Source organism: Bos mutus, chromosome 7 (assembly GCF_027580195.1).
Source record: "Bos mutus isolate GX-2022 chromosome 7, NWIPB_WYAK_1.1, whole genome shotgun sequence".
Taxonomy (NCBI): Eukaryota; Metazoa; Chordata; class Mammalia; order Artiodactyla; family Bovidae; genus Bos; species Bos mutus.
This window is the reverse complement of record NC_091623.1, coordinates 54501596-54526027: the sequence shown is the minus strand read 5'-3', so window position 1 is coordinate 54526027 and position 24432 is coordinate 54501596. Positions and strand designations below refer to the sequence as shown.

The 24432-nt window shown below is 47.3% G+C and overlaps 1 protein-coding gene and 1 non-coding gene across 2 annotated transcripts in view; both read left to right on the top strand.

The window, feature by feature from the left end:
- The first annotated feature begins 11649 nt into the window (after positions 1-11649).
- OLFM2 (olfactomedin 2) overlaps positions 11650-24432 on the top strand; it is a 78251-nt gene continuing 65468 nt past the window's right edge. The window contains exon 1 of the mRNA XM_070373633.1: positions 11650-11864. Within this exon, the coding sequence (XP_070229734.1) occupies positions 11793-11864 (72 nt within the window). The 5' untranslated portion in view covers positions 11650-11792. The remainder of the gene's footprint in view (positions 11865-24432) is intronic.
- On the top strand, positions 13387-13459 carry TRNAD-GUC (transfer RNA aspartic acid (anticodon GUC)). The gene has a single exon. It is a non-coding gene; the product is annotated as a tRNA-Asp (tRNA).

Here is a 24432-nt window from a genome sequence, read left to right as displayed (position 1 = left end):
CTCCCCCGTCCCCGGGATTCTCCAGGCAAGAACACTGGAGTGGGTTGCCATTTCCTTCTCCCACGCATGAAAGTGAAAAGTGAAAGTGAAGTTGCTCAGTCATGTCCGACTCTTAGTGACCCCATGGACTGCAGCCCACCAGGCTCCTCCGTCCATGGGATTTTCCAGGCAAGAGTACTGGAGTTGGGTGCCATTGCTTTCTCTGTCTTTCTTTGCAGGGACCCACAGTTTCTAGCTGTGGCATGGGCGACTCAGTAGTTGTGATGCACGGGCTTAGTTGCCCTGTGGCATGTGGGATCCTAGTTGCCTGACCAGGGACTGAATCCACGTTGTCCCCTTCCTTGCAAGATGGATTCTTAACCACTGGACCACCAGGGAAGTCCCAACAAATCTGTATTTAGTACCTATCATGTGCCAGGCTGTGTTTTAGGCCCCAGGGACCCAGCAGTGAACAAAACAAAGATTCTCTGCCCTCGTGGAGTTAACACTCTAGTGGGGCTGACAGGCAGTAAGCAGATACATATGTATATGATATGTCAGGTGGCACTATGAAAATAAGGCAGGGAGGAGGACTAGAGGGGTGTTCTTTAAGACAGGGTAGTCAGGGAAGTCTTCCTGGAGAAGACATCTTTGAAGTGGAGGCTCATACAGAGAGACAGAGAGGGAGCCAAGCAACACCTCACACAGCCAGGCCCAGAGGCCGTGAACCGCTCAGAACCATGCCGATCCCCACCTGGTCACGCAAAGAGGTCCCGACCCTACAAGAGCAGACGTGTGGCCTCCCATGCTTAGTGTCCCAGACATATCAGAACTTCCTTTCGAGGAGACGGGCGTGGACCCTGAAGATGACTGTGTAGCACAGGAGAGATGGGAGGCTGAGCAGACAAAAGACCAGATTGACATCAAGAGATTATCTTGTCCCTCTGTGATGCTGGTCTCATCTCCCTTATATACGCTTTTCCTCCCTTGCTATATTTATTTTACAGTATTTTTGTGTTGAAAAACTACATAACATAAAATTTACCATTTACCATTTTTAACTGTACAGATCAGTAGTGTTAAGTATGTTCACACTGCTGGGCAACAACTTTTTCATCTTGCAAAGCCAAAAACCTGTACTCATTAAACGACTCTTCATTCCTCCCCACCTCAAACCCTGGTGCTCCCCTTTAATTTTGTTTGTTTGTTTATGGCTGTGCTGGGTCTTGGTTGCTGTGCATAGGATTTCTCTAGTTGCAGCGATGAGGGGCTACTCTTGAGTTGTGGTGCGAGGGCTTCTTTTGTTGTGGAGCACAGGCCCTAGGATGCCTGGGCTCAGTGGTTGTGGCACACGGGCTGAGTCGCTCCATGGCATGTGGAATCTTCCTGGATTAGGGAACGAACCTGTGTCCTCTGCATTGGCAGGTGAATTCTTAAGCACTGCGTTACCTGGAAAGTCCTGTCCCTAGGAATTTGACTTCTCTAGGGACTTCGTATAAGTAGAATCATGCAATATCTGTCTTTTTGTGACTGGCTTATTTCACTTAGCATAATATCCTCAAGGTTCATCTGTGTCATAGCATGTGTCAGAATTTCCTTGCTTTTTTCAGGGTGAGTAATAAGCCATTGGATGGTTGGCCCACATTTTGTTTATCCATTCATCTGTTGATGGACACTTGCATTGCTTCCAGATCTTGGCTACTGTAAATAATGCTGCTATAAATACAAAAGTGCAAGTATCTCTTTGAGACCCTGCTTTTGATTCTTTTGGATCTATACCCAGAAGTGGAATTGCTGGATCGGGTATTATTTCTTTTTAGAAGTTGTTTTCATTCAGACACACATTATGTACAATAAAATGCATTGATCGTAAGTGTTCTTGTGGAGGAATTTTGACAATTGTCTACACACCCTAAACAACACGTAGACTGTTTCCAGCACCCAGAAAATTCCTCACGTCCTTTCCCATGCCCCTCCAGACACACCCTCTTCTCAGATCCATTCCATGTGTGACAAAACCTGTGAATGAAACATGGAAGTTGTACAGAGGCCGTGTGGCATAATGTTTAGAGCCAAGTCACGTGGTGCAAGTGTCAGATCCTTTGCTATAACAGATGTGACCTTCACCATACCGAGTCTCAGTGTCCAGAGCTGTAAAATGGGGTGAATAATAGCCCTACAGCATCAGATTTGTGCAAGGATTGAATTAGTTAATAGAGATCACACACTTAGAACAATGTCTGCCATGAGGTAAATGCTATACAAATGTTGTATTTAAGTGTTGCATATATAAAAATATGCATATATATGCAACACTTAAATGCAACATATATATCCACATATGGAGAGAGAAAAAGAGAGAAATTTTATAATGAACACTCATATGCCTACCACCCAACCTAAGAATAAAGCATCACAACCACAATTGAGATCCGTGGGTTGGGAAGGAGCAGGGCATGGCATCCCACTCCAATATTCTTGCCTGGAGAATCCTGTGGACAGAGGAGCCTGGAGGGATACAGTCCATAGGGTAGCAAAGAATTAGACATGACTTAGCACGCACGCACACAAGAGTATATTTCCACCATGGCATTTCTCTTCCTTCTCCACCAAGGGTAGATGAATTTCAGTGAAAAATATGGGTTTAATTGTGGTTGAAAGAACATACTATAAAATTTAAACCATTTACCCATTTTAAATGTCCGGTTCAGTGCCCCATCGTTGAGCCATCATCTCCACCATTCGCTTTCAGAACTTTTTCATCTTCCCCAGCTGAAACTCTGTCCCCATAAAACCCTAACTCCCTATTTTTTCCTTTCCCTAGGTTGTGGGAATTTTTGACCTCATTATTTCTCCATGTTTACCTCATACAGGAAGTTGTATCCAGGGGTGATGCACAACATGATTTGGCAAGTTCCTAAACTGTCTCACATGGGTACGATATTGAACACGCTCTTTTGCGACTCACTTTGTTAGCTCAGCCAGAGAATTTTTTTTCCGTCTTCTCCATGTAGACACAAGTATTTCTAATCTTGTCTTTTTAATTGCTTTGAAAAGGTTTACCTCAACAGAGTTAGCTGTTTTCTTACTCATAAACTTTTAGGTGTTTCCCATTTTGTTCCTCTGCAAACATCCGGGCATGTGTGCACATGGCTAAGTGTATCCAGGCCGTGCGTGCTAAGTCGCTTCAGTCGTGTCTGACTCTTTGCAACTCTATGGACCGTTGCCGGCCAGGCTCTTCCATCCATGGGATTCTCCAGGCAAGAATGAATACTGGAGTAGGGTTGCCATGCCCTCCTCCAGGGGATCTTCCTCTTCTAGGGTGTATACACACAGAAGTCGCTCAGTCATGTCCGACTCTTTGTGACCCCATGGATTGTAGCCCACCAGGCTCCTCGGTCTATGGGACTTTCCAGGCATGAATACTGGAGTGGGTTGCTGTTTCCTATAAATATATAATAAAACAGGAAATTCTGGGTCAGGGAGAAAGTACATGTTCATCTATCCTGAGTATGATCTTCATGCTGGTTGTCCAGACTTCACTGTGTACCTTTCAGCTCACCACCCTCCAGAGGCTCCCTGTTGGCCCTGAGACAAAGTCCAAGTTCTTCTACCTGCCTCTCTGGTCTCATTTGTCACCGTACCTCACCAGAAGACATAGCCTCCTGCACCCCATGGCCTCACGTCCTTTGCACCTGCACTTCTTTCTGCCCAACACACCCTGTCAGCTCTTATTCAACCTTCCGGTTGCAACTCTGGTGTCACTCTCTGATGCTGACACCCCCAGTCAGCAAACCCTGCCCCACTCCTAACTCTCAATTATTTGAAAATGGGGTTGCCTCAAATCCAGTGCAGGCTGGGCCCAGACTGAGCACTCGGTCTCTGCTGCTGGCTAAATGGAGGAGTCCTTGCATCTGCCTTGGGGCTGGGGCGGCAGCTGCAGAGACACCTGGGCTCCAATCCCAGTTCCACTGCTTCCTGGCTGTGTGACCTCAGGCAAGTGTCTTAACTTGCCTGAGCCCCTCACTCTCCTCTTCTGTGAAACCCTTCCCAGGGCTGTTGCAGGGGTTCAAATGAGCCCCAGCCGGACCTGGCTCAGGATAGACCACTCTTGATAGGACCTGCTGTGGTTCAGAGCCAAGTTCCAGCCCCACAACCTTGGACTAGGGCTTCACTCCTTCCTGGCTTGGCAGGGCTGGAAAGCAGTGCTGGGTCTCCTTGTCCCGCCAACTCAACCCTCAATTCCCAAGCCTTTAATGGGAACCATATGCGCTGGACGCCTGCCCACCCACCCGCCTGCCCTTCTCCGCCTCCTCCCCCAGAGAGGCCTCCTGAGTCATCTGGTCCACCTCCCCTCTCCCAGCTTCTCACAGCCTCATTCCCACGCTGCCCTGGCCTGGGGTTCGCGTGTCCAGGATGTCTGTTGTCGTGTCATGGGTCCCTGTGGGTCTGTATGTGTGTCTGAGCTGTCTGTCTGAACTGTTTGTGCGTGTGACTGTGTCTGAATTATGGGTCTGTAGGTTGGCTTTAAACAAACAATGTGCCTCTTTTTGTGTGTCCTTGTCTTGCGTGTAGTCTATCTGTCATGTTTTGTGTGATTGTCTTGTGGGTTTGTGCATGTCACTGTATTTTTAAAAAATGTTTATTTATTTATTTGGCTTAGTTGTGGCATGCAAACTTATAGTTGCAGCATATGGGATCTAGTTCCCTGACTAGGGATCAAACCTAGGCCCCTTGTATTGGGAGTGCACTTAGCCACTGGACCACCAAGAAGTCCCGCATGTTAATGTAGTAACAATCTGTTTTACAAATCTCTACGTGTGTGAATCTGTGTTCTTGAGCTGTGTGCCGGAACTGTGAGGTTTGTGTATTTTTTGTGTTTGGGGTCTGTGTGTGCGTTGGGTCAACTGTGTGAGTGCTGGTTCCTGGGTAACTGGCTGGTTCACCTCTGATGTTCTTCCTCTCCTTGATGGATGTGTGTGTGTGTGTGTGTCGGCGGGGGTGGGGTGGTTTCTGGGGCCCTTGTGCCTGGAACACGTATCTGGCTGTATGTTGACTGTGGTTGTGTGTACTGGTTCTGGGTGACACTGTTCAGTCTGAGCATGGTGTTGTGCCTGGACCACTTATGGGGGTGTAGTGTCCCTGGGTGACCGTATGCTCATGTTGTGTGCTTCTGTGTCAGTTGACTTGAGGTCAGTCCTATGCAACTGGAGAACAAATTCCTATTTTCATGTGGTCATTCAGTGTGTATGTGTGTGTGTGTGTGTGTGTGATACCTGGAGAGGAGGGATTTCCTGGGGTGGCTACAGTCCCACTCTGAGAAAGGCCCACAAGAAGGAAAGAATGGGGCTGGACGGTGGGGACAGTCTGTGGGGAACCCCAAGGTCAAGGGCTCAACCTTGGAGCCTTTACCAGGACATGGAAAGAGAGCTGGGCTCCATTCTGGGTGAGCAATGGGAGGGGCGGGATTGGGAGCCCTGGACTGGAAGGACCCTGGAATGATCGCCATGGAGATGCAGAAGCTGGGGAAGGGAAGAGATGATGCTCAGCTCACCTGGGATAGATCAGGTCTTTTGGAAGCCACGTGACACCGGAGGAGCTGGCCCAGATATCCCCAGCAACCACAGCATTAAGAGCCTTGTGGATTTCTCTGGTGGTCTAGTGGTTAAGAATCCTTCTGCCAATGCAGGGCACACGGGTTCCATCCCTGGTCTGGGAAGATCCCCTATGCTGTGGGGCAACTCAACTCATGTGCCACAACTATTGAGCCCACACACCCTAGAGCCTGTGCTCTGCAACAAGAGAAGCCACTGCAATGAAGGGCAGCCCACGGTCTCCAAAATTAGAGAAAGACTGCACGCAGCAATGAAGACCCAGTGCAGCTAAAACTAAATAAATAAAATTTAAAAAATAAAGAATCTCGTGTATGGAATTGCACATGAATCAAATTATGGTCTTAAGCTCTGCTATACACCCTCTGTGGCCTTGCTCAAGTGTCTTAAGTTCTCTGAGCCTCAATTTCTCCATCTGAAAAATGGGACCAAGGCAGATGATGTCAGTCCCCTGCCTGTATACCCCTTGCCCTCATGGGTTCCTGTGCACATTTCAGCCTCAGGGATGTCTCAGCTCACATGCTGGCCAGACCATAAATGCTGAGGAGCTGACACTTCTGGGAGCAGCCCTTCCCCAGTGACACATGGGACTTGGAGAATAAAAACCCACCTCCCTCACCCTCCTGTGGGACAATTATGAAGGGCAGCCAGCATCTACATACTCTCCCAGGGGCCTCCAGGAGGACTGACCCTCAGTTGTCTAATCAGAATAACAGGAAAGGAAAGATGCAGAACAAATAACCCAATACAAAAGTACGGAGGTCAGTAGGTTGACTTTGCATCAGACAGAACTAGGTTTGAATCCTGTGTCTGCTATCTATAGCTGGGCAGCCTTGGCCAAGTTACCTAGCCTCTCTGAGCCTCAGACTTTTCAATCTTAAAATGGGGATAATAATTTCTACCTCAAGGGTTGTTGGAGGAATTCAAAGAAGCAATGGAAAAGACTTCACCTGGTGTTGAGTCCTAAGTGGGAGCTCGATGAGTGGGACGGTTGTTATTAAAGAGATGTAGGAAATTCCCTGGTGGTTCAGTGGTTAAAACTCCACACTTCCACAGCAGGGGGAATGGGGTTGTCCCCCTGTGAAGCATGGCCAAAAAAAATAAATAAATAAAAGAGATGTAGACCTGAGTGGATAGTCTCACATAGCCTGGGGTATTAGGGCTTTGTGAATGATGAGGTTTTCTCCATACAAATAAGAGGAATGCATGTTCCAAGCACATGTCAATCAGGGATTAGCTGTGGGAAATAAGGCCCCAAATCAGGGAACTTTGTGCTTCCAGGAGCTTCTGCCTCTATTATTCACAGGAAGGTGGAGAATAACACACTGGGAACCACTGACTTCAAGAATGCACCATAATGCGTATATAAAATCTAGTCCAGCCATATATTGGAATATTGAGTGCTAAGTTGCTTTGGTTGTGTCCAACTGTTTGTGACCCTATGGACTGTAGCCCTCCAGGCTCCTCTGTCCATGGGGCTTCTCCAGGCAAGAATACTGGAGTGGGTTGCCATGCATTCCCCCAGGGGATCTTCCCCACCAAGGGATCGAACCCACATCTCTTTGTCTCCTGCATTGACAGGCAGGTTCTTTACCACTGTCGCCACCTGGGGAGCCCATGATGAAATATTATTCAGCCATAAAAAGGAATAAAGTTCTCACACTTGCTATACCGTGGATGAACCTCGAAAACATGCTCAGTGAAGAGGCCAGACAAAAAAGGACAAATAATGTATGATTCTACTTATATAGAATATCTAAAATTTTGGGAAGATGAAAAAGTTCTGAAAACAGTTTCATGGGGGAGTGATAAATTGGGAGATTGGGATTAATATATACACACTATTATATATAAAACAGATAACTAATAAGGACCTACTCTATAGCACAGGGAACTTACTCAGTACTCTGTAATGACCGATATGGGGATAGAATACAAAAAAGAGTGGATAAGTGTATATGTATAATTGATTCACTGTGCAGTACACCTGAAACTAATACAACATTGTGAATCAACTATACTCCAATAAAAATGAATTGAAAATAAATAAATAAAAACTAAAAATTGAAAAAAAAGTTGACAGTTTCACAACACTACAGAGGTAATTAATACCACTGAATTGTACCCTTAAAAATGGTTTAAATGGCAAATTCTATGATACATGTATTTTACTACAACTTAAAAAAATTAATACGGCAATATACCAAACCCCACTGAATTGTACATTTTAAAGAGCAAATTATATGGCATGTGAATTATATCTCAATAAAACTTAAATATATATATCTCTCTCTCCCTGGTTTTAACTTAGAGATTTGGAAGCTTCCATCATTGTCACTTGCAACTGCCTCTCAACAAAAGTGAGCAACACTGGTGACTGTAGACAGTAGCATTCCTGAAGGAAAACCTAGTGTCTCTACAACTGTGCTTGCTAGACATCACTGCAACACAATAGAAAGATGACCTCCACCCACCTTCACTCACTTCCCCCACCCACATCTCATGCTTCTAATTGATGGAATCTCATTGCCATACAGAAATCTAGCTGCAAGGGAGTCTGGCAAACATAGTTTTTAGCTTTGCAGCTTCTGTAGTATAGGAAGGGACACTAGGGGCTTGGGATGGTGCTGAGGCAGTTCATTGTCTCTTGGTTTTGATACATAGAATTTTTTCCCTCTTTCAATGGTAAAAGTTTCATATCCTCCACCCCTACCCCCTTGTTTTCTATCCAATATAGTTTAAATGAGGCTAACTCCTCTTTCTGGCTCTGGAGGGGTGATCTATGAACCAGGTCTGGTCAAGCTACACAATCAAGTGTAATTGAAATTACACTTGAAATATGATTGGCTCAGAGATAGGCACATAACTTGAGATGGGTCAATGAGAGTCATTATTTTGCAAGCTCTCTTTTTGCTAAAGCTGCTGAGCTTGGAAGATGAAAGGTTCTGGGAAGTATCTATGTCATCTCCTGGCTAAAAGAGATCCCTTATAGAGAATAGGGATTAAAAAGCAGAGACATCACTTTGCTGACAAAGAGCTGTTTAGTTAAAGCCACTCTAGTGCTTTTGCCTGGAGAATCCCAGGGACAAGGGAGCCTGGTGGGCTGCCATCTATGGGGTCACACAGAGTCGGACCCGACTGAAGTGACTTAGCATGGTTCTTCTAGTAGTCATGTATGGATGTGAGAGTTGGACTATAAAGAAAGCTGAGTGCCAAAGAATTGATGCATTCAAACTGTGGTACTGGAGAAGGCTCTTGAGAGTCCCTTGGACAGCGAGGATATCCAACCAGTAAATCCTAAAGGAAATCAGTCCTGAATATTCATTGGAAGGACTGATGCTGAAGGTGAAGTTTCAATACTTTGGCCACCTGATGCAAAAAGCCAACTAATTGAAAAAGACCCTGATGGTGAGAAAGATTGAGGGCAGGAGGAGAAGGGAGCAACAGAGGATGAGATGGTTGGATGGCATCACTGACTCAGTGGACAGGAGTTTGAACAGACTCTGGGAGATAGTGAAGGACAGGGGTGCCTGATGTGCTGCAGTCCAGGGGATCACAAAGAGTCAGACATGACTGAGTGACTGAACAACAACAACAACATAGAGAATAGTAGATGATAAATGGGGAGAGACAGGATTCTGATGATATGACAGAATCCCTGGATCCAGCCATGCTTGCATTCCATTACCTCTGGATTTTTTTTTTTTTCAGTTTTGTGAGATAACAGATAGTCTTTACTGTTTAAGACAGTTGAAGTGGCTACTTGCTATCAAAGGAGCACTGAATAATATATGGTGGGATTAGCAAGAGCAAAGACATGGGTAGACATGCATGGCTTAGGTTCATTTACTCGTTAAATTATTCTTGATCATCTTCTTCATGTCAGGCCCTGTGCAGAGTAAAGGAAAACAAAGGCCTGGACTGTTTCTCCCTCTAGCTGGAGACATAGAGGGGTCAAAGATGAGTAAAGCCAATGGATACTCAAGCACCAATTAAGAAAACCCAGTGACACCTGATGAGAGTTGGCAGAGGGATCCACTGCTCTTCTACCCTACCTCTGCACACTGTGGAGAGCCAACTGCCAGTGCCAGACATCAAGCCACCTGGCCCAAGAGTTTTGTTGTACAAGGTCCTTGAGAAGCTGATCTCTTTTCAGTGCTGGTGCTCAGTTCTGACTACGACACTAACCACAGAGGAAGGCAGACACCATGCTCATCATAGCATTGACCATGATGCTGATCTCAAAGCTGACAACAGTACAACCAGGACACTGAGCATGACACTGACCACAGTAAAACCTGATCATGATTTTGATGGTAGCATGGCCAGGGCACTGTCCAAAGCTAGGTCAGAACCCTGACCACAGCATGACCAGGTCAGTGATTGTGACTCTGAGCACAACATGGCCAGGAAGCTGACCACCACACTGACCACAGCACAGTTAAGACCTGTAGAGACCACAGTACTGACTGCAGTGCTGACCCCAGTAGAACCAGGATGCTGATGGAAGCACAGATCACAGTTTAACAGGACACTGACTACAGCATGATCAGGACACTGAACTTGGCCACCGACCACAGCTGTTGAATGTATTGGTCAGGGTCCAGTCAGAAAAACAGAGCTCACACCAGATAGTTCAATAGCAAGAATTTAATATGGGGATTTAGTCATAGAGATGGCAGTTAAGCTTTAAAAGTAAATACGAGGAAGTGAATCTACTCAGGAGTAGCAAGCTACCACTTCCAAGGGCTGAAGCAGCAGAGGGGGGAGGGGGTTACCCTGGTAACGGCCACCTGGCAGGAGCTGAATGAACCATGGTGAGGACTCCCAACGGTGCTGATGTCCAAACTGACAACGTACTATCAGGACACTAAGTATGACCCTGACCGCAGTATGACCTGATCATAATTTTAATATAGCCTTCAATGTAGTAATACCCTCCGGGCATTGATTGCTGGCTAGGTACTCTCTTTATTCATGAGTCACAAAGTCCCCAACAACTCAAGAGGAAACAGTTCTCCCAAGAGAAGGAAAGCTCTTTGCCTGGCATTGCATGGCCGAGAAGGGACAGACCAGGGTGGAACCCAGGCCGTATCATATAACAAGCTCTTTCTCCTTGCTTTGACAAAAACACCCATAACTTGTTATCTGTCCCACACAGTAGGATCAGTAAAATTCCATGCTTCCCCATTCCCAATATTTATGATCGATTCCTCTATAACCTGACTGGCCTGCTTGGTCACTACCCCTCCCCCGCCAAAAAGCCACAGAGGGACTTTGGAGAAAGAAGATGATTGGGGAAGCCGAAGAGGGGGGAGGCAGAGAAAGGATGGAGGCAAGACAAGGACGCTCTTCATCTGCAAATAGCTTTGTGTGGAGGTGGCTGATTCTCTTAGGATTCTGGTCTCCAGTCTTGGGCCATTGAAATGAGAGGGAGAGACTGTCCCAGGTGTGGTGGAAAAAGGGAGACTGAGCCCGAGGACCCCTGGAGAAGGGGAGGAGGTGAAAACAAGGTGCCCACCAGCTGGTCACCCCTTTCGGCCTAGTCTAACGATCTCCCGCCCGCTGTATCTGTCTTCCTTTTTGTCTCCTTCTTCCACCCCACCCCTCGCCCCCCGTGTCATGGCCGTGACCCCTTCCTGCAAAGAAGAGTTTCACACACTCTGCCTCAGTTTCTCTGTTCACTCCTGACTTCCGTAAGCATGAGGCCTCTCAATGTCTCTTCTTTGCTGCCAGGCCTTCCTCCTACGACTCCGTCCCTGGATCCCCTCCCACCCCTCACTGACAGCGTAGGAAATGTCCAGGGAGGGGAAACTGACAACCACGTGACGGAACCTCACTCCCTCCCCCCATCTCCATGACCACCCCCCCCATGGCCTTGGGGTTCTGGGTCGCGTCCCCAGCTACCCTCCCCTTCTTCCTTCCATCTTCCTTCCCCCTCTTCCCCATCCCCAGACCCAGCAAGATCCGCTCCCGAAAACGAGCTGGGGGTTGGGCGGGGGGGCGGAGCCCGCAACAAAGACTCTGAGCGAGCGCGGGGGGCGGGGGTGGGGCGGGATCCCAGCCGCCGGCGAGGCGGGGGAGGCGGCGGCGGAGGGTCGCCCTGGCCGGCGGGCGGGCGGGGTCGCGCCTGGTGGCGGTCCCCGGGCCGAGGCGCCGCTAGGGCGGGCGGGGGACGGGACGCCGGGCCGGGGGCACGTCATGTGGCCGCTCGCGGTCCCGCCGCCGCCGCCGCTGCTGCTGCTGCTACTGTGTTCAGGCCTCGCCGGACAGGTAGGGGCCCGGCGGGCAGGTGCGGGCGCGGAGGGCTCCAGGAGGGGAGGGGGCTCAGGAGGTCCCGCAGAAACGGGACTGGGGGCTCCATGGCTTCCCCCCCGGGGCGGTGAGGGAAGGGGGGTCGCAGAGGGGGAGGGGCTGGGCCGTCCACCCTGGCTTTGGGAATAAGAAGGGAAGCTTTAAATTCAGCTTCAAAGCATCCTAGGTTTGGGGGACCACCTGACTCCAGCTTCGGGGTTCTCAACCTCTCGGTGACCCGGAGCCCACACCCGCCATCTCGCTCGAGCTTAGTGGGGTTGTGGGAGGGGACTTCAGTGGGGTTTGGGCATTACTTGTCCTTCATGCCCCCCATCACAGCCCCCGACTCCTCGCCAGCATCCCCAGTGTGGGCAGGGGGTGGGACTCGCATGTGTGTGACTGATGGGGATGTGTGCGAGGTGCTGGAGGGGTGCTGGGTAAACGTGGGTGCCTTTGTGTCACGGTTGGGTGTGACTGAGAGTTTGTGTGTGTGGCTGTGCAGGTGTGGGGCCGGCTGTGCGTGAGTTGGGGCGGGATTGGGAGAGGGTGTGTGTACGTGAGGCAGATTCTGAGTGTCACAGCTGGAAGCTGTGACTTGAAGGGCTGTTGTGACAGTGGGAGGCTTGTGAGGCTGCGACCTGGAGTTGTGTATCTGTGTGTGATTGGCAGAGTGACAGCAAGTGAGGTCTGTGTTAATCCCAGTGGTATTTGGGCAGCTGTGACTGTGTGTAAAGGGCTGTGTGTGTCAGTGTCCCCATGACTCTGTCCATCTGCCTGGGTGTTGTACAAAATGTGTGTGACCAGGTGTGTGCCTGGTGTGGGAGCTTTAGGTAATTGTGTGTCATTCTGTGCCCAAGTCATTCTAAAAGGGGGTATGTGGGGCAAAGACTGTGTGTGCGAACGTGTATATCCATGTGTTTGTGTGTGTGCACTGCACACGCCATGCTTTCACAGAAGTGTGTCTCCCTCTCCATGCTACCTCACCTCTTGAGCAGGCTTTGCAAAAGGAGGGGTGGTCCCAGCTTTCTAATGCTATTGGGAAACCTCTTTCCTGCTCCATCTTCGGGGTGGGAGCCCCCTAAGATCTCATCTTTAGAAGCTCAGAAGGAAGCTGGAATCCAAAATAATAAAATAATAATTATGATAACAGCTAACACTTATTAAATGCTTATTATGTGCTGGGCACTGTTTCAAGCACACAGAATGAACTAAGGCATTTAATCAGTAATTAATGGGTGCTCATGTTACCTTCACTTTACAGATGGGGAAACCAAGGCACTGGAAAGTTAGGTCACTTGCTTAAGCTCAGACAGCTAGGGTGTGGCAGAGCTAGGACTGAACCAAGGCTCCTGAACCCACACATTTACTGTCTTGTTAAATAATCCACTCCATGGGTGTGGACAGTGCCTGTGTAGACACTAGAAGGGTTTCTAGGTAGAAACTCAGAGGAAGAACAATCCTGGTACCTTCTCTTTTGTGGTCAAGAGAAGAAAAAGGGACTTCCCTGACAGTCCAGTGGTTAAGACTCTGTATTGTCACTACTGAGGGCCCAGGTTCAATCCCTGGTCAGGGAACTAAGATCCCACAAGATGCGCGGTGTGGCAAAAAAAAAAAAAAAAAAGAGAGAGAAGAAAGAAATCAGACCCTTGTGCCCACTCTGGGGGTCTGGGGACATTGGGAGAGATGGAGATAAGACTGTAGGTAGGAGGATTTCCAGGCCACAGAAGACCTCAAGAGGTGCCCTCCCTCACTCTGTTTTCCCATCACAGTATCCAAGTACTGACTGGGGTGGGGAGTGTGCTTAGTGCCAGGCATCAGGCTGCACACTACAGGTGCTCGACTGATACATGAATCCCAAAGAAGTAAAGAAAGTCAGCTGAGTGAGAGACAAGAAACCAAAAGATGTGTACGCTCAAGAGAATGGTGGATAAAAATGCACCAGGAGGGAAGCTGAATTGGGTTTCCCAGAAGGATCCTTGGAACCACCATCTGGGGACTCTTCCCCCATCCCCTGCTAACCTTTAGGAAACTCTACATTTCCTGTCCCGTGCCAAGATTGTCTAGGGGTGCGGGAGAGTGCAGTGAGAGGTGCTGTTGGGTGACCCCAGAGGAGGGTGGGAGATGCTTGGGGGCGGGGCTCACATGAAGATTCATAGGGGAGGAGCTAAATGAGGCTGTTTGGGGGCGGGACTAAACTGAGTCCGTGGAGGCGGGGCCAAATGGTGGATGGGGCGGGACTTAGCTGGGGTGATCAGTTGGGGTTATGCTGGTCGGGTCCTTCCACTAGCTACAGTGGGCGCTACTGTGTTGTGTGTCCCAGCTTGCCCACCCAGCCTAGCGCCCCAGGGAAGAGAGAGGTCTGGAAAATGGACACTCTATCCCCTCTGAGTCTCCTCCATTGTTTCCCAGGACCTCCTTCCCCGTCATTGATGGGCCCTGGGCTCCACCAGGGGTCCTTTCTGGAAATTATGCATTTGTCCATTCAATCAACAGATATGATGAAACACTGGAGATTCAGCCTTGAACCAAGTCATCAAGTCCCTGCCCTCCTGGGGTTGACCTTGTAGTAGGAGAGACAGACAAAAACCGAATAAATATATAATACCGTGTGAACAACTAAATCAATATATAATACAGTGCAAGTGGCATGAAGAATAATTAAACAGGGTAAAGGAGGTTAAGGGCTTCCCTTGTGGCTTAGTGGTAAAGAATCCACCTGCCAAGCAGGAGATGCAGGTTCTATCCCTGGGTGGGGTAGATCCCCTGGAGAAGGAAATGGCAACCCACTCCAGTATTCTTGCCTGGAAAATCCCATGGACTGAGGAGCCTGATGGGCTACAGTCCATGGGGTCACAAAAGAGTCAGACACCACTTAGTGACTAAACAACAAGGGAGGTTAAAGAATGATGGGTGGGGTGGGGAGCTGTTTTAGCAGGTTTGATAGAGACTGTGTCTCTAAGGAGGTGGTATTTGAGGCTCCCTGAGAGGTGAGAGAGATGCCTTCTGTGTCCAGGGGGAAAGCTTTCAAAGCAGGGACAGCAAATGCAAAGGCCCTGAGGTAGGAACAAGCTTGGAGTGTTTGAGGAGCAGCAAGAAGGCTGGTGTGGCTAGAGAGGAGTGAGGGAAGGAAAAGTCGAGGGGAAGATGAGGCCAGGGAAGCCAAGAAGGACCAGACCAAGTGGAAACTTGTGGGCTGTGGATAGGAGCTTGGATTTTACCCTGAGAACAGGAAAGTAGTACATGTCAGAGGAGTTGTCCATCCATCCAGGGTCTGGAGCTACCAGAGAGCTTGATAGCTTCAAGGCTCACCATCTTTCCTCATGGAAAGATGCTCCCTTCCTGACCACTGGGAAGTCCTCTTTCAGATCTAGCTACATTGGGACTTCCCAGGTATTCTAGTGGTTAAGAATGTACCTGCCAATGCAGGGGACACTGGTTCAATCCCTGGTCTGGGAAGATGCCACATGCCATGGAGGGCTACTAAGCCTCAGTGCACCTCAGTTACTGAGCCTGTGTGCCCCAGAGCCTGTGCTCTACAACAAGAGAAGCCACTGTAATGAGAAGCCATTGCACCAAAACCAGAGAGTAGTCCCCACTCGTAGCAACTAGAGAAAGCCTGAGCAAAGGAATGAAGGCTCAGCAGTCAAAAAAATAAAAAAGATCTAGCTACATCTCTGGTACTGTGTGAGTTTGGGGTCCCCTCTTTCCTGGGGTCCTCACAGGATGGGACAGGAGGAATAGCTCAGTTTATACTGCATGCCTCAGGGCCTTTGCATGTGTCATTCCTTCTGCCTGGGACACTGTTCCCCTAGGTAGCTACTCAACTTCCTCCCTCTCCTTCTGCTTAAGTCACCTCCTCTGAGACCTCTGCCTTTGTGCTGTTTTTCTTGATAGCCTTTGTCACTACATTTCCAGGATTTGTTTATTCACTTATTGGGCTTCCTAGGTGGCTCCGTGGTAAAGAATCTGCCTGCCAGGCAGAAGACATGGGTTCAGTCCCTGGGTTGGGAGGATCCCCTGGAGAAGGAAATGGCAACCCACTCCAGTGTTCTTGCCTGAGGAATCCCAGGCAGAGGAGCAGAGGAGCCTGGGCAGAGGAGCCTGTCGGGCTGCAGTCCATGAGGTCACAAAAGAGTCGGCCATGACTTGAGACTAAACAACAACAAAACAACAAATTATTGTCTCTCTCCCCCTAGAGGGGCAACTTATCGGGGTCCGGTGATCTGTTGTATCAGTGTTTACAGCAGAGCCTGGCACGCAGTAGGATCTCAAAAAATATCTGTCGAATGAATGGATCAGTCCCTCCTCCTCTTCCCCCCACAGAGTCTCTTTCTTTCTCAAACAGTGGGACTCTTGTGCCCAGGGAAGGTCAGGGGAACAACCCTCCCCTTGGGTTATCCCATACCCATTGCAAGTCAACCATCGCTCCTGGATTGCAGGCATTAGGAAAACCCGTCTTCATCTGTGCCTAAAAATTCCAGCACTCCAGGGCACCACTATTTAGGATTAAAACTCTGTTCCCCCAGGGCTCCATTAGAGAATGTAAATGTTTCGGGTGGAGGGAAGTAAAAGGAAATCTCGAGGACTCCCAGATAATTAAGTGAATTGGACGTTTTCTTCCTAAGGGGTTGCTGCTGAGCTCAAGCTGAAGGAGCTGGGGCGACATCTAGTGGTAGAATGAGGTTTGTGCAGAGACTGGTGTGTCCCGTTGACTGGTGAGGAGGTGCAGGCAGTGTGTGTCAATAGTCCTGGCCAGGGTGTGACAGGTGAGGCACTCGCCTTGGGTGCAAAATCGAAGGAGGTGCCAATAGCTTCAGAAACCAATATTTTTTTAAAAAAGATTTATTTTTACTTTTTGGCTGTGATGGGTCTTCACTGCTGCACGCAGGCTTTCTCTAGCTGAGGCGAGAGGGGGTCTACTCTTCGTTGGGGTGCTCGGGCTTCTCACTGTGGTGGCTTCTCTTGTTGCGGAGCACAGGCTCTAGGGTGCTCGGGCTTCAGTAATTGAAGCCTGTGGGTTCAGTAGTTGTGGCTCAAGGGCTCCAGAGCACAGGCTCAGTGGTTGTGGTGCACGGGCTTAGTTGCTCCGTGGCATGTGGGATCTTGGACCAGGGATCGAACCAGTGTCCCTTGCATTGCAAGGCAGATTCTTAACCACTGGGATACCTGGGAAGCCCCCAAGATAAATATTTTTATGCAATATTTTAGGAAAATAAAAATCAATGCAAAAAAAATCCATGATGAACAAAATAACAAAATTTTAAATAAAGGCAGGATCAAACTCTGCTTGTGTATGACTCACTTCACTCTAACCGTGCCCCAATACAATAGTAGTGTGTCTATAGTGTCCATGCGCATATGTGTGTATGTTTAGCAGCCGTGTACTTGGCATTGGTCAAACTGGGCACCGGGACACACGTGTGCCATATTCACACCTATGGGTATATAGGCACAGTGATTCTGTGTCCATACAAGTTGACCACATGGACGTGTGAAGATTTCTTATGATCTCAGCAGCTGGTGTTAGCAATGACTCTGTGTCCCCAGAATTTGGTGGCCAGTGCCTGGGAAGCAGTGACTGGCTGTTTTCATTTATCCATGCATTCATGTATTCATTTAGAAAGCATCCATTGTGAGTCTTCTGTGTTTCGAGCCTTATACCAGACACCGAGGCTGGGTGACTGTTTGAGCTCTCAAGGAGTGAGATGAAGATTTAACTTCTTTCAAGTTGAGCCTGGCTGTGTTGGGGAGAAGGGCTTTGTGGCAGGGGCAGGAGACTTTGTTCGTGTTTTTCCAGGAACTCATGTCTGAGCACATTGACTTATCTTCACTTTCAGAACAGAAGCCTGGTCTTTCTCACAACCCCATCCATTCAGAGTGTTAGTTGCTCAGTTGTGTTCAACTCTTTGCGACCCCATAGACTGTAGCTGTATCTCTGGGGTTTCCCAGGCAAGAATACTGGAATGGGTAACCATTCCCTTCTCCAGGGGATCTTCCTGATCCCCGGACCAAACCCAGGCCCCTGCTTTGCAGGCAGATTCTTTACCATCTGAGCCACCAGGGAAGCCCTCATCCATTCAGAGCTCAGCCACAAATCAAGAAGGAGCAGAGAGGAGTCAGAATAGGTTCCATGAAGTCTGTGCAGAGAAACTGACTTGTGTTGCTTCTGGGAAATCCAGTAGGTTCTCAGTGCTGGTTTACTCTTTAAAAAAAAAAGAAAGAAAGTGTTACTATTAAAAAAAAATTTTATTTATTTTTAATTAATTTATTTTTGGCTGTGCTGGGTCTTTGTTGCTCATGGGCTTTTATATAGTTGCAATGAACGGGGGCTCCTCTCGAGTTGTGGTGTTCAGGCTTCTCATTGCGGTGGTTTCTCTTGTTGCAGAACACGGGCTCTAGGGCGCTCGGGCATCAGTACTTGTGGCACATCAGCTCAACAGTTGAGGCTCCTGGGCTCTCATTTGAAGGTGTGTAAGGCGGTTCTCCATTGTGGCCTCAATTTGCGTTTCATTAAGTGATGTTGGAAAAAGAAGAGTTAGTGATGTTGAGCATCTTTTCATGTGTTTGTTTGCCATTTGTATATATTCTTTGGAGAAATGTCTAATCAAGACCTTTGTCCATTTTCAAAATTAGGACGTCTGCTTTTTTTGTTGTTTAAATACAAGGTTTTAAAGCCAGGAATAAGACGTGGTTGGATTTGTAAGAGGGAGAGATCCTCTGGTTGGAACTTGGAAGACAGGTCGGCATAGGGAAAGTAAAGGTATGAAAACAGAATTATTACAAGAGCTAACAAAACCAGAGGCAAGTTGGTGGCAGCCGTGGGTAGAGCAGGACCAACATTTAGGGGGCAGGGGGAATGTGACTCTCATTGTATAGTGGCCAAGGTCCTCAGCCAGGCCTGCTGTCTCCTTTGGAGTCTCCTCTTGGAATTCTGAACCAGGCAGGAAAGCAGAGATGGCAAGACAGAGAATTCCTGGGAGGAAGTGTTTCAACACCATTTCTAAACACTTGCTGTAACCAAGCGAAAACCAAAAAAGCTCAAGGCAGGCACAGGCTAGAAGATTAACACCATGTGTGTTTGTGTGTTCTGAGGGATGCAAAGCTGTGTGTGTGTGGACAGAAATTCATGCCTTTCCTCTGTGTGAATGAAATATCATGGGAGCCAACACGGTCCCTTTGACAGAGGCCACTTGGCGTCTTGCAAAGGACACTGAGTTTTTCTTGGTTTATGTTTTCTAGCTTTTCCACTGGACATTCTAGCATTTTTGCCTGCTGCACATCAAACAGAAATGACACTTATGTTTTATACTTGGGTGTTATTGTTAAGTTGCTACGTCATGACCGACTCTTTTAACTCTGGACTGTAGCCTGCCAGGCTCCTCTGTCTATGGGATTCCCCCAGGCAAGAATACTGGAGGGGGTTGTCTTTTCTTTCTCCAGGCGATCTTTCCGGATCAGGGATTGAACCCAGCTGCCCTGCATTGGCAGGCAGATTCTTTACCACTGAGCCACCTGGGAAGCCTCTTTACGCTTGGTACCTTAGTTCATAATTTTGAATGAACTTCCTTCTTGACATATCTACAAAGAGGTATGCAAATCATAACAGTGCCCTTTAGAAATTGTCTTAAAGTGACATAATGTGACCAGTACCAGGTTGAGAAACAGAACGTTTTAAGAATCCGGAGCCCGCTGATGCCTCTTCTGGTTCCCATCTGCACTTTCACCTTCCCCGTCCACCTAGAGGAACCACTGAGCCAGGCATCTCTCACTATGCACTGGTTTGACCTGCTTTTCAACTTAATGAGTCACTAAATATATTGTTTTTGGTGCCTAGTTTCTTTTGCTCAGCATAATGCTTGTCAGATTCCTCCATATTATTGTTTTGTGGTAGATTGCTTGTTTCTCTTGCTTTGTGCTGTTCCATTGTGTGAATATATCGAGTGTGATAGATCCATTCCACTGTTTCTTGGCATTTGGGTTGGTGAAGTTTGTGGCTGACACAAACATTCTTAAGTAAACACCCTGATACATGCCTTTAGGGGTGCTTGTTTGCATTTCTGTTGGGTGTATATATACAGTAGATTCTCTTTTTTCGAAGTGATTATGTTCTATAAAGAATTAGTGAGGTAAAGACTGAATGCTGTGAATACTGAGTTAGTGAATACTGAGTCATCATGGCATTAGATTCCTGCAAGGCTCTGGTCACATTTTTGTTTACGAAACAATACGCAAACCCCTTTTATGAATGTTTGTGTTTAAAAATACTTTATCTAATATATGTTGCTGATTCATTGGCATCAAACTCATGGCCAAAGGCATTCTTTTTTAAAAACTTAGTTAAATTAATTTATTGGTTGCATCAGGTCTTAGCTGTGGCTCGCAGGACCTTGTGTCATGTGGGATGTTTCCTTGCGGTGCATGGACTTTCTCTAGTTGTGTCTCTAGGGTTCAGTTGCGGCAAGGGGGCTCTAGTTGTGGCGCACAGGCTCCAGAGCGTACAGGCTTAGCAGCTGCAACACTCAGGCTTAGTTACTTCTCAGCATATGACATCTTCAGTTCAGTTCAGTCGCTCAGTCATGTCTGACTTTTTGCAGCCCCATGAATCGCAGCACGCCAGGCCTCCCTGTCCATCACCAACTCCCAGAGTTCACTCAGACTCAGGTCCATCGAGTCAGTGATGCCATCCAGTCATCTCATCCTCTGTTGTCCCCTTCTCCTCCTGCCCCAAATCCCTCCCAGCATCAGAGTCTTTTCCAATGAGTCAACTCTTCTCATGAGGTGGCCAAAGTACTGGAATTTCAGCTTTAGCATCATCCTTCCAAAGAAATCCCAGGGCTGATCTCCTTCAGAATGGACTGGTTGAATCTCCTTGCAGTCCAAGGGACTCTCAAGAGTCTTCTCCAACACCACAGTTCAAAAGCATCAATTCTTCGGCGCTCACCCTTCTACACAGTCCAACTCTCACATCCATACATGACCACTGGAAGTTCCCCCAACCAGGGCCCGAACCTACATCCCCTGCATTGTAAGGCAGATTCGTAACCACTGGACCACCAACTGAGTCCCCCAAAGACAATCTTGAGCAAAGCTTATCAATGAGTCCTATTTTCTCTAGAAGACACTTTACAACCTTCTTTTGCCTAGAACACTAGACAGAACTTAGCACTGTGCACGTGGTCCCTTAAAACAGCAAGATCACCAATAAAATGCATGAGAATGTGAAAGTTTCAGCATCAAGTAGACTGTGAGAAAGAAAGTTATTTGCAGTTATGAGAACTGAAATAAGAGGCCCACAGCATGGCTGCATTGGATCTCCATTGGGAACCTGCGTGTCAGTGACTCAATATTTTTGCTACCCTGTGAACGTCCATGGATTACCATAAAACTCCAGGAGGATTGATTTGAGGGTTACAAATAAATTGTAGTGAGTAGGTGAGTTTGACAACACGGAACCCACAAATAGTGAGACTCAAGTATATATACCTAGGAGAAGGACTGTTGAGTCATAGGGGAGGAATATGGGCTTCCCAGGTAGCTCAGTGGTAAAGAAGCTGCCTGCCAATACAGGAGATGCAGGAGACACAAGTTTGATCTCTGGATCAGTAAGATCCCCTGGAATAGGAGATGACAACCTACTCCAGTATTTTTGCCTGGAAAATCCCATGGACAGAAGAGCCTGGTGGTCTACAGTCTCTGGGATCACAAAGAGTCAGATATGACTTAGTAACTGAACGCATACACAGGGGAGGGATATATTGAACTTGAGGAGGTAAGTGCCAGTCTTCAAAAGTTGCAAAGACTCTTCAAAGAGTTTACCAGTTTACTGTCCCACTAGCAGCATCTGAGCCTTCCGGTTGCTCTGCATCATTACCAACACTTGGTATGGTCTTTGTTTCACTTTAGACATTCTGATGGGTGTGTAGTGGTATCACATTTTGGGTTTAATTTACATTTCATGATGACTAATAGTATTTAAATACCTTTTCACATGTTTATTGACCACTTGAGTATTCCCTTTTGTGAAATGCCTTCTCAAGTCTTTTGCCCATTTTGCTATTAGGCTGTCTGCCTTATTCTTATTATTTTGTAAGAATATGTGTTTTGTATACATCCAAATTTTGTATCTGTATTTCTGTTTCTTATATGAATTAAAATTAGGATATCAGTTCTTTGTTGGACATAGGATTGCAAGTATCTTCTACTATGTGGCTTGTCTTTTCATTCTCTTAATGTCTTTGATAAATAGAATTTAATTTGAATGTAGTTTATTTTTACTATGGTATGTTCTTTTTTTTTTTAACAAGTGAACTTTAATTATTTTTGGCTGTGCTGGGTTGGGTCTTCATTGTGCTGCTTCTCTAGTTGCAGCCTGCAGGCTTAGTTGCCTCACAGCATGTGGGATCTTAGTTCCTTGACTAAGGATCATACCCATATCCCATGCTTTGGAAGGATAATGCTTAACCACTGGACTAACCAGGGAAGTCCCTGAATGCAGTTTAAATAATAATGTTTTTCCTTCAAGATTAGTGCTCGTTAGTGTCCTGTTTTCGGAGAAGGCAATGGCACCCCACTCCAGTACTCTTGCTTGGAAAATCCCATGGATGGAGGAGCCTGGTGGGCTACAGTCCATGGGGTCGCTAAGAGTTGGACACGACTGAGCGACTTCACTTTCACTTTTCCCTTTCATGCATTGGAGAAGGAAATGGCAACCCACTCCAGTGTTCTTGCCTGGGGAATCCCAGGGACGGGGGAGTCTGGTGGGCTGCCATCTAGGGGGTCGCACAGAGTCGGACACGACTGAAGCAACTTAGCAGCAGCAGCAGCAGCAATGTCCTGTGTTGGAAATCTTTGCCCACCACACAGTAATGAAGATATTCTTCTATATTTACTTAAAATACTCATTGTTTACCTCTCACATTTAGATGTAAAATCTACCTGGAATTGGTTTTTGTATATGATGTGAGATACAGATCAACATTTATTCTTTCCCCTTTGAATAGGGCCAAATGACCCAAGAACAGGCTCCAGAGTCTGGGCTAGATTCCAGGGGATCTTGGAAGAATTTCTTAGCATCTCTGTGCCACTATTTCCTCATTTTGGAAATTGACATTATCTACTTCATATTGGTTTTCTGAGGGTAAATGAGTTATTACATGGACATTGCTGCAAATGGTGCCTAGCTCATGTTGTTGTTGCTGTTGTTCAGTTGCTAAGTTGTGTCCAGCTCTTTGCAGCACACCAGGTTTCCCTCTCCTTCACTGTCTCCCAGAGTTTGCTCAAATTCATGTCCATTGGTTGGTGATGCTATCTAACCGTCTTAGCCTCTTCTGTCCCCATCTCCTTTTGCCTTCAATCTTCCCCAGCATCAGAGTCTTTTCCAATGACTTGGCTATTCCCATCAGGTGGCCAAAGTACTGGAGGTTCAGCATTAGTCCTTCCAATGAATATCCAGAGTTGATTTCCTTTAGGATCAAGTGATTTGATCTCCTTGCTGTCCAAAGGACTCTCACAAGTCTTCTCCAGCACCACAATTTAAAAGCATCAATTCTTCAGTGCTCAGCCTCCTTTATGGTCCAACTCTCACATATGTACATGACTACCTGAAAAACCATAGCTTTGACTATATGAACCTTTGTTGGCAAAATAATGTCTCTGCTTTTTAATACACTGTCTAGGTTTGTCACAGCTTTCCTTCCAAGGAAAGCTCATGCTGCTGCTGCTGCTGCTAAGTTGCTTCAGTCGTGTCTGACTCTGTGCGACCCCATGGACGGCAGCCCACCAGGCTCCCCGTCCCTGGGATTCTCCAGGCAAGAACACTGGAGTGGGCTGCCATTTCCTTCTCCAATGCATGAAAGTGAAGTCACTCAGTCGTGTCCGACTCTTAGCGACCTCATCAACTGCAGCCTACCAGGCTTCTCTGTCCAAGGGATTTTCCAGGCAAGAGTACTGGAGTGGAGTGCCCTTGCCTTCTCATAATAAGTACTCAATAAACCTTAGCAATTATTGTTACTGTTTCTGACTCTTACAAACTTTTTTTCCTCCTGATAATTTATCAGATCAGGGGAAAAAGATATCTTCTCATGGCTCCTGGTGTGTTCAGGTTGCTGTAATAGAATAACATAGACTAGATGGCTTATAAACAACAGAAATCTATTTCAATTCTGGAGTTGGGGAAGTCCTGGATCAAAGTGAAAGTGCTGGTAGGTTTGGGGTCTGCTGAGGACCAGTTTCTTGGTGTCTTCTCACTGTGTCCTCACGTGGAAGGGAGAGGGAGCTCTCTGGGGGTCTCTGTATAAGGGCACTAATCCCGTACCTGAGGGCTCCACCCTCAGGACCTCGTCACCTCCCAAAGACTTCACCTCCAGACACTATCACATTGAAAGTTAGCTTTCAGTATGTGAAATTGGAAGGAGTAGGGGGAGACTGACATTCAATCTGTAGCACTCCCCAACACAATGTTTAGAGTCGTGATGGTGACAGTGAAAAAGGGACACTTTCTGGAGATATTTCTACATCAATTTCAGCTGGCATTGGTGATAATATGAAT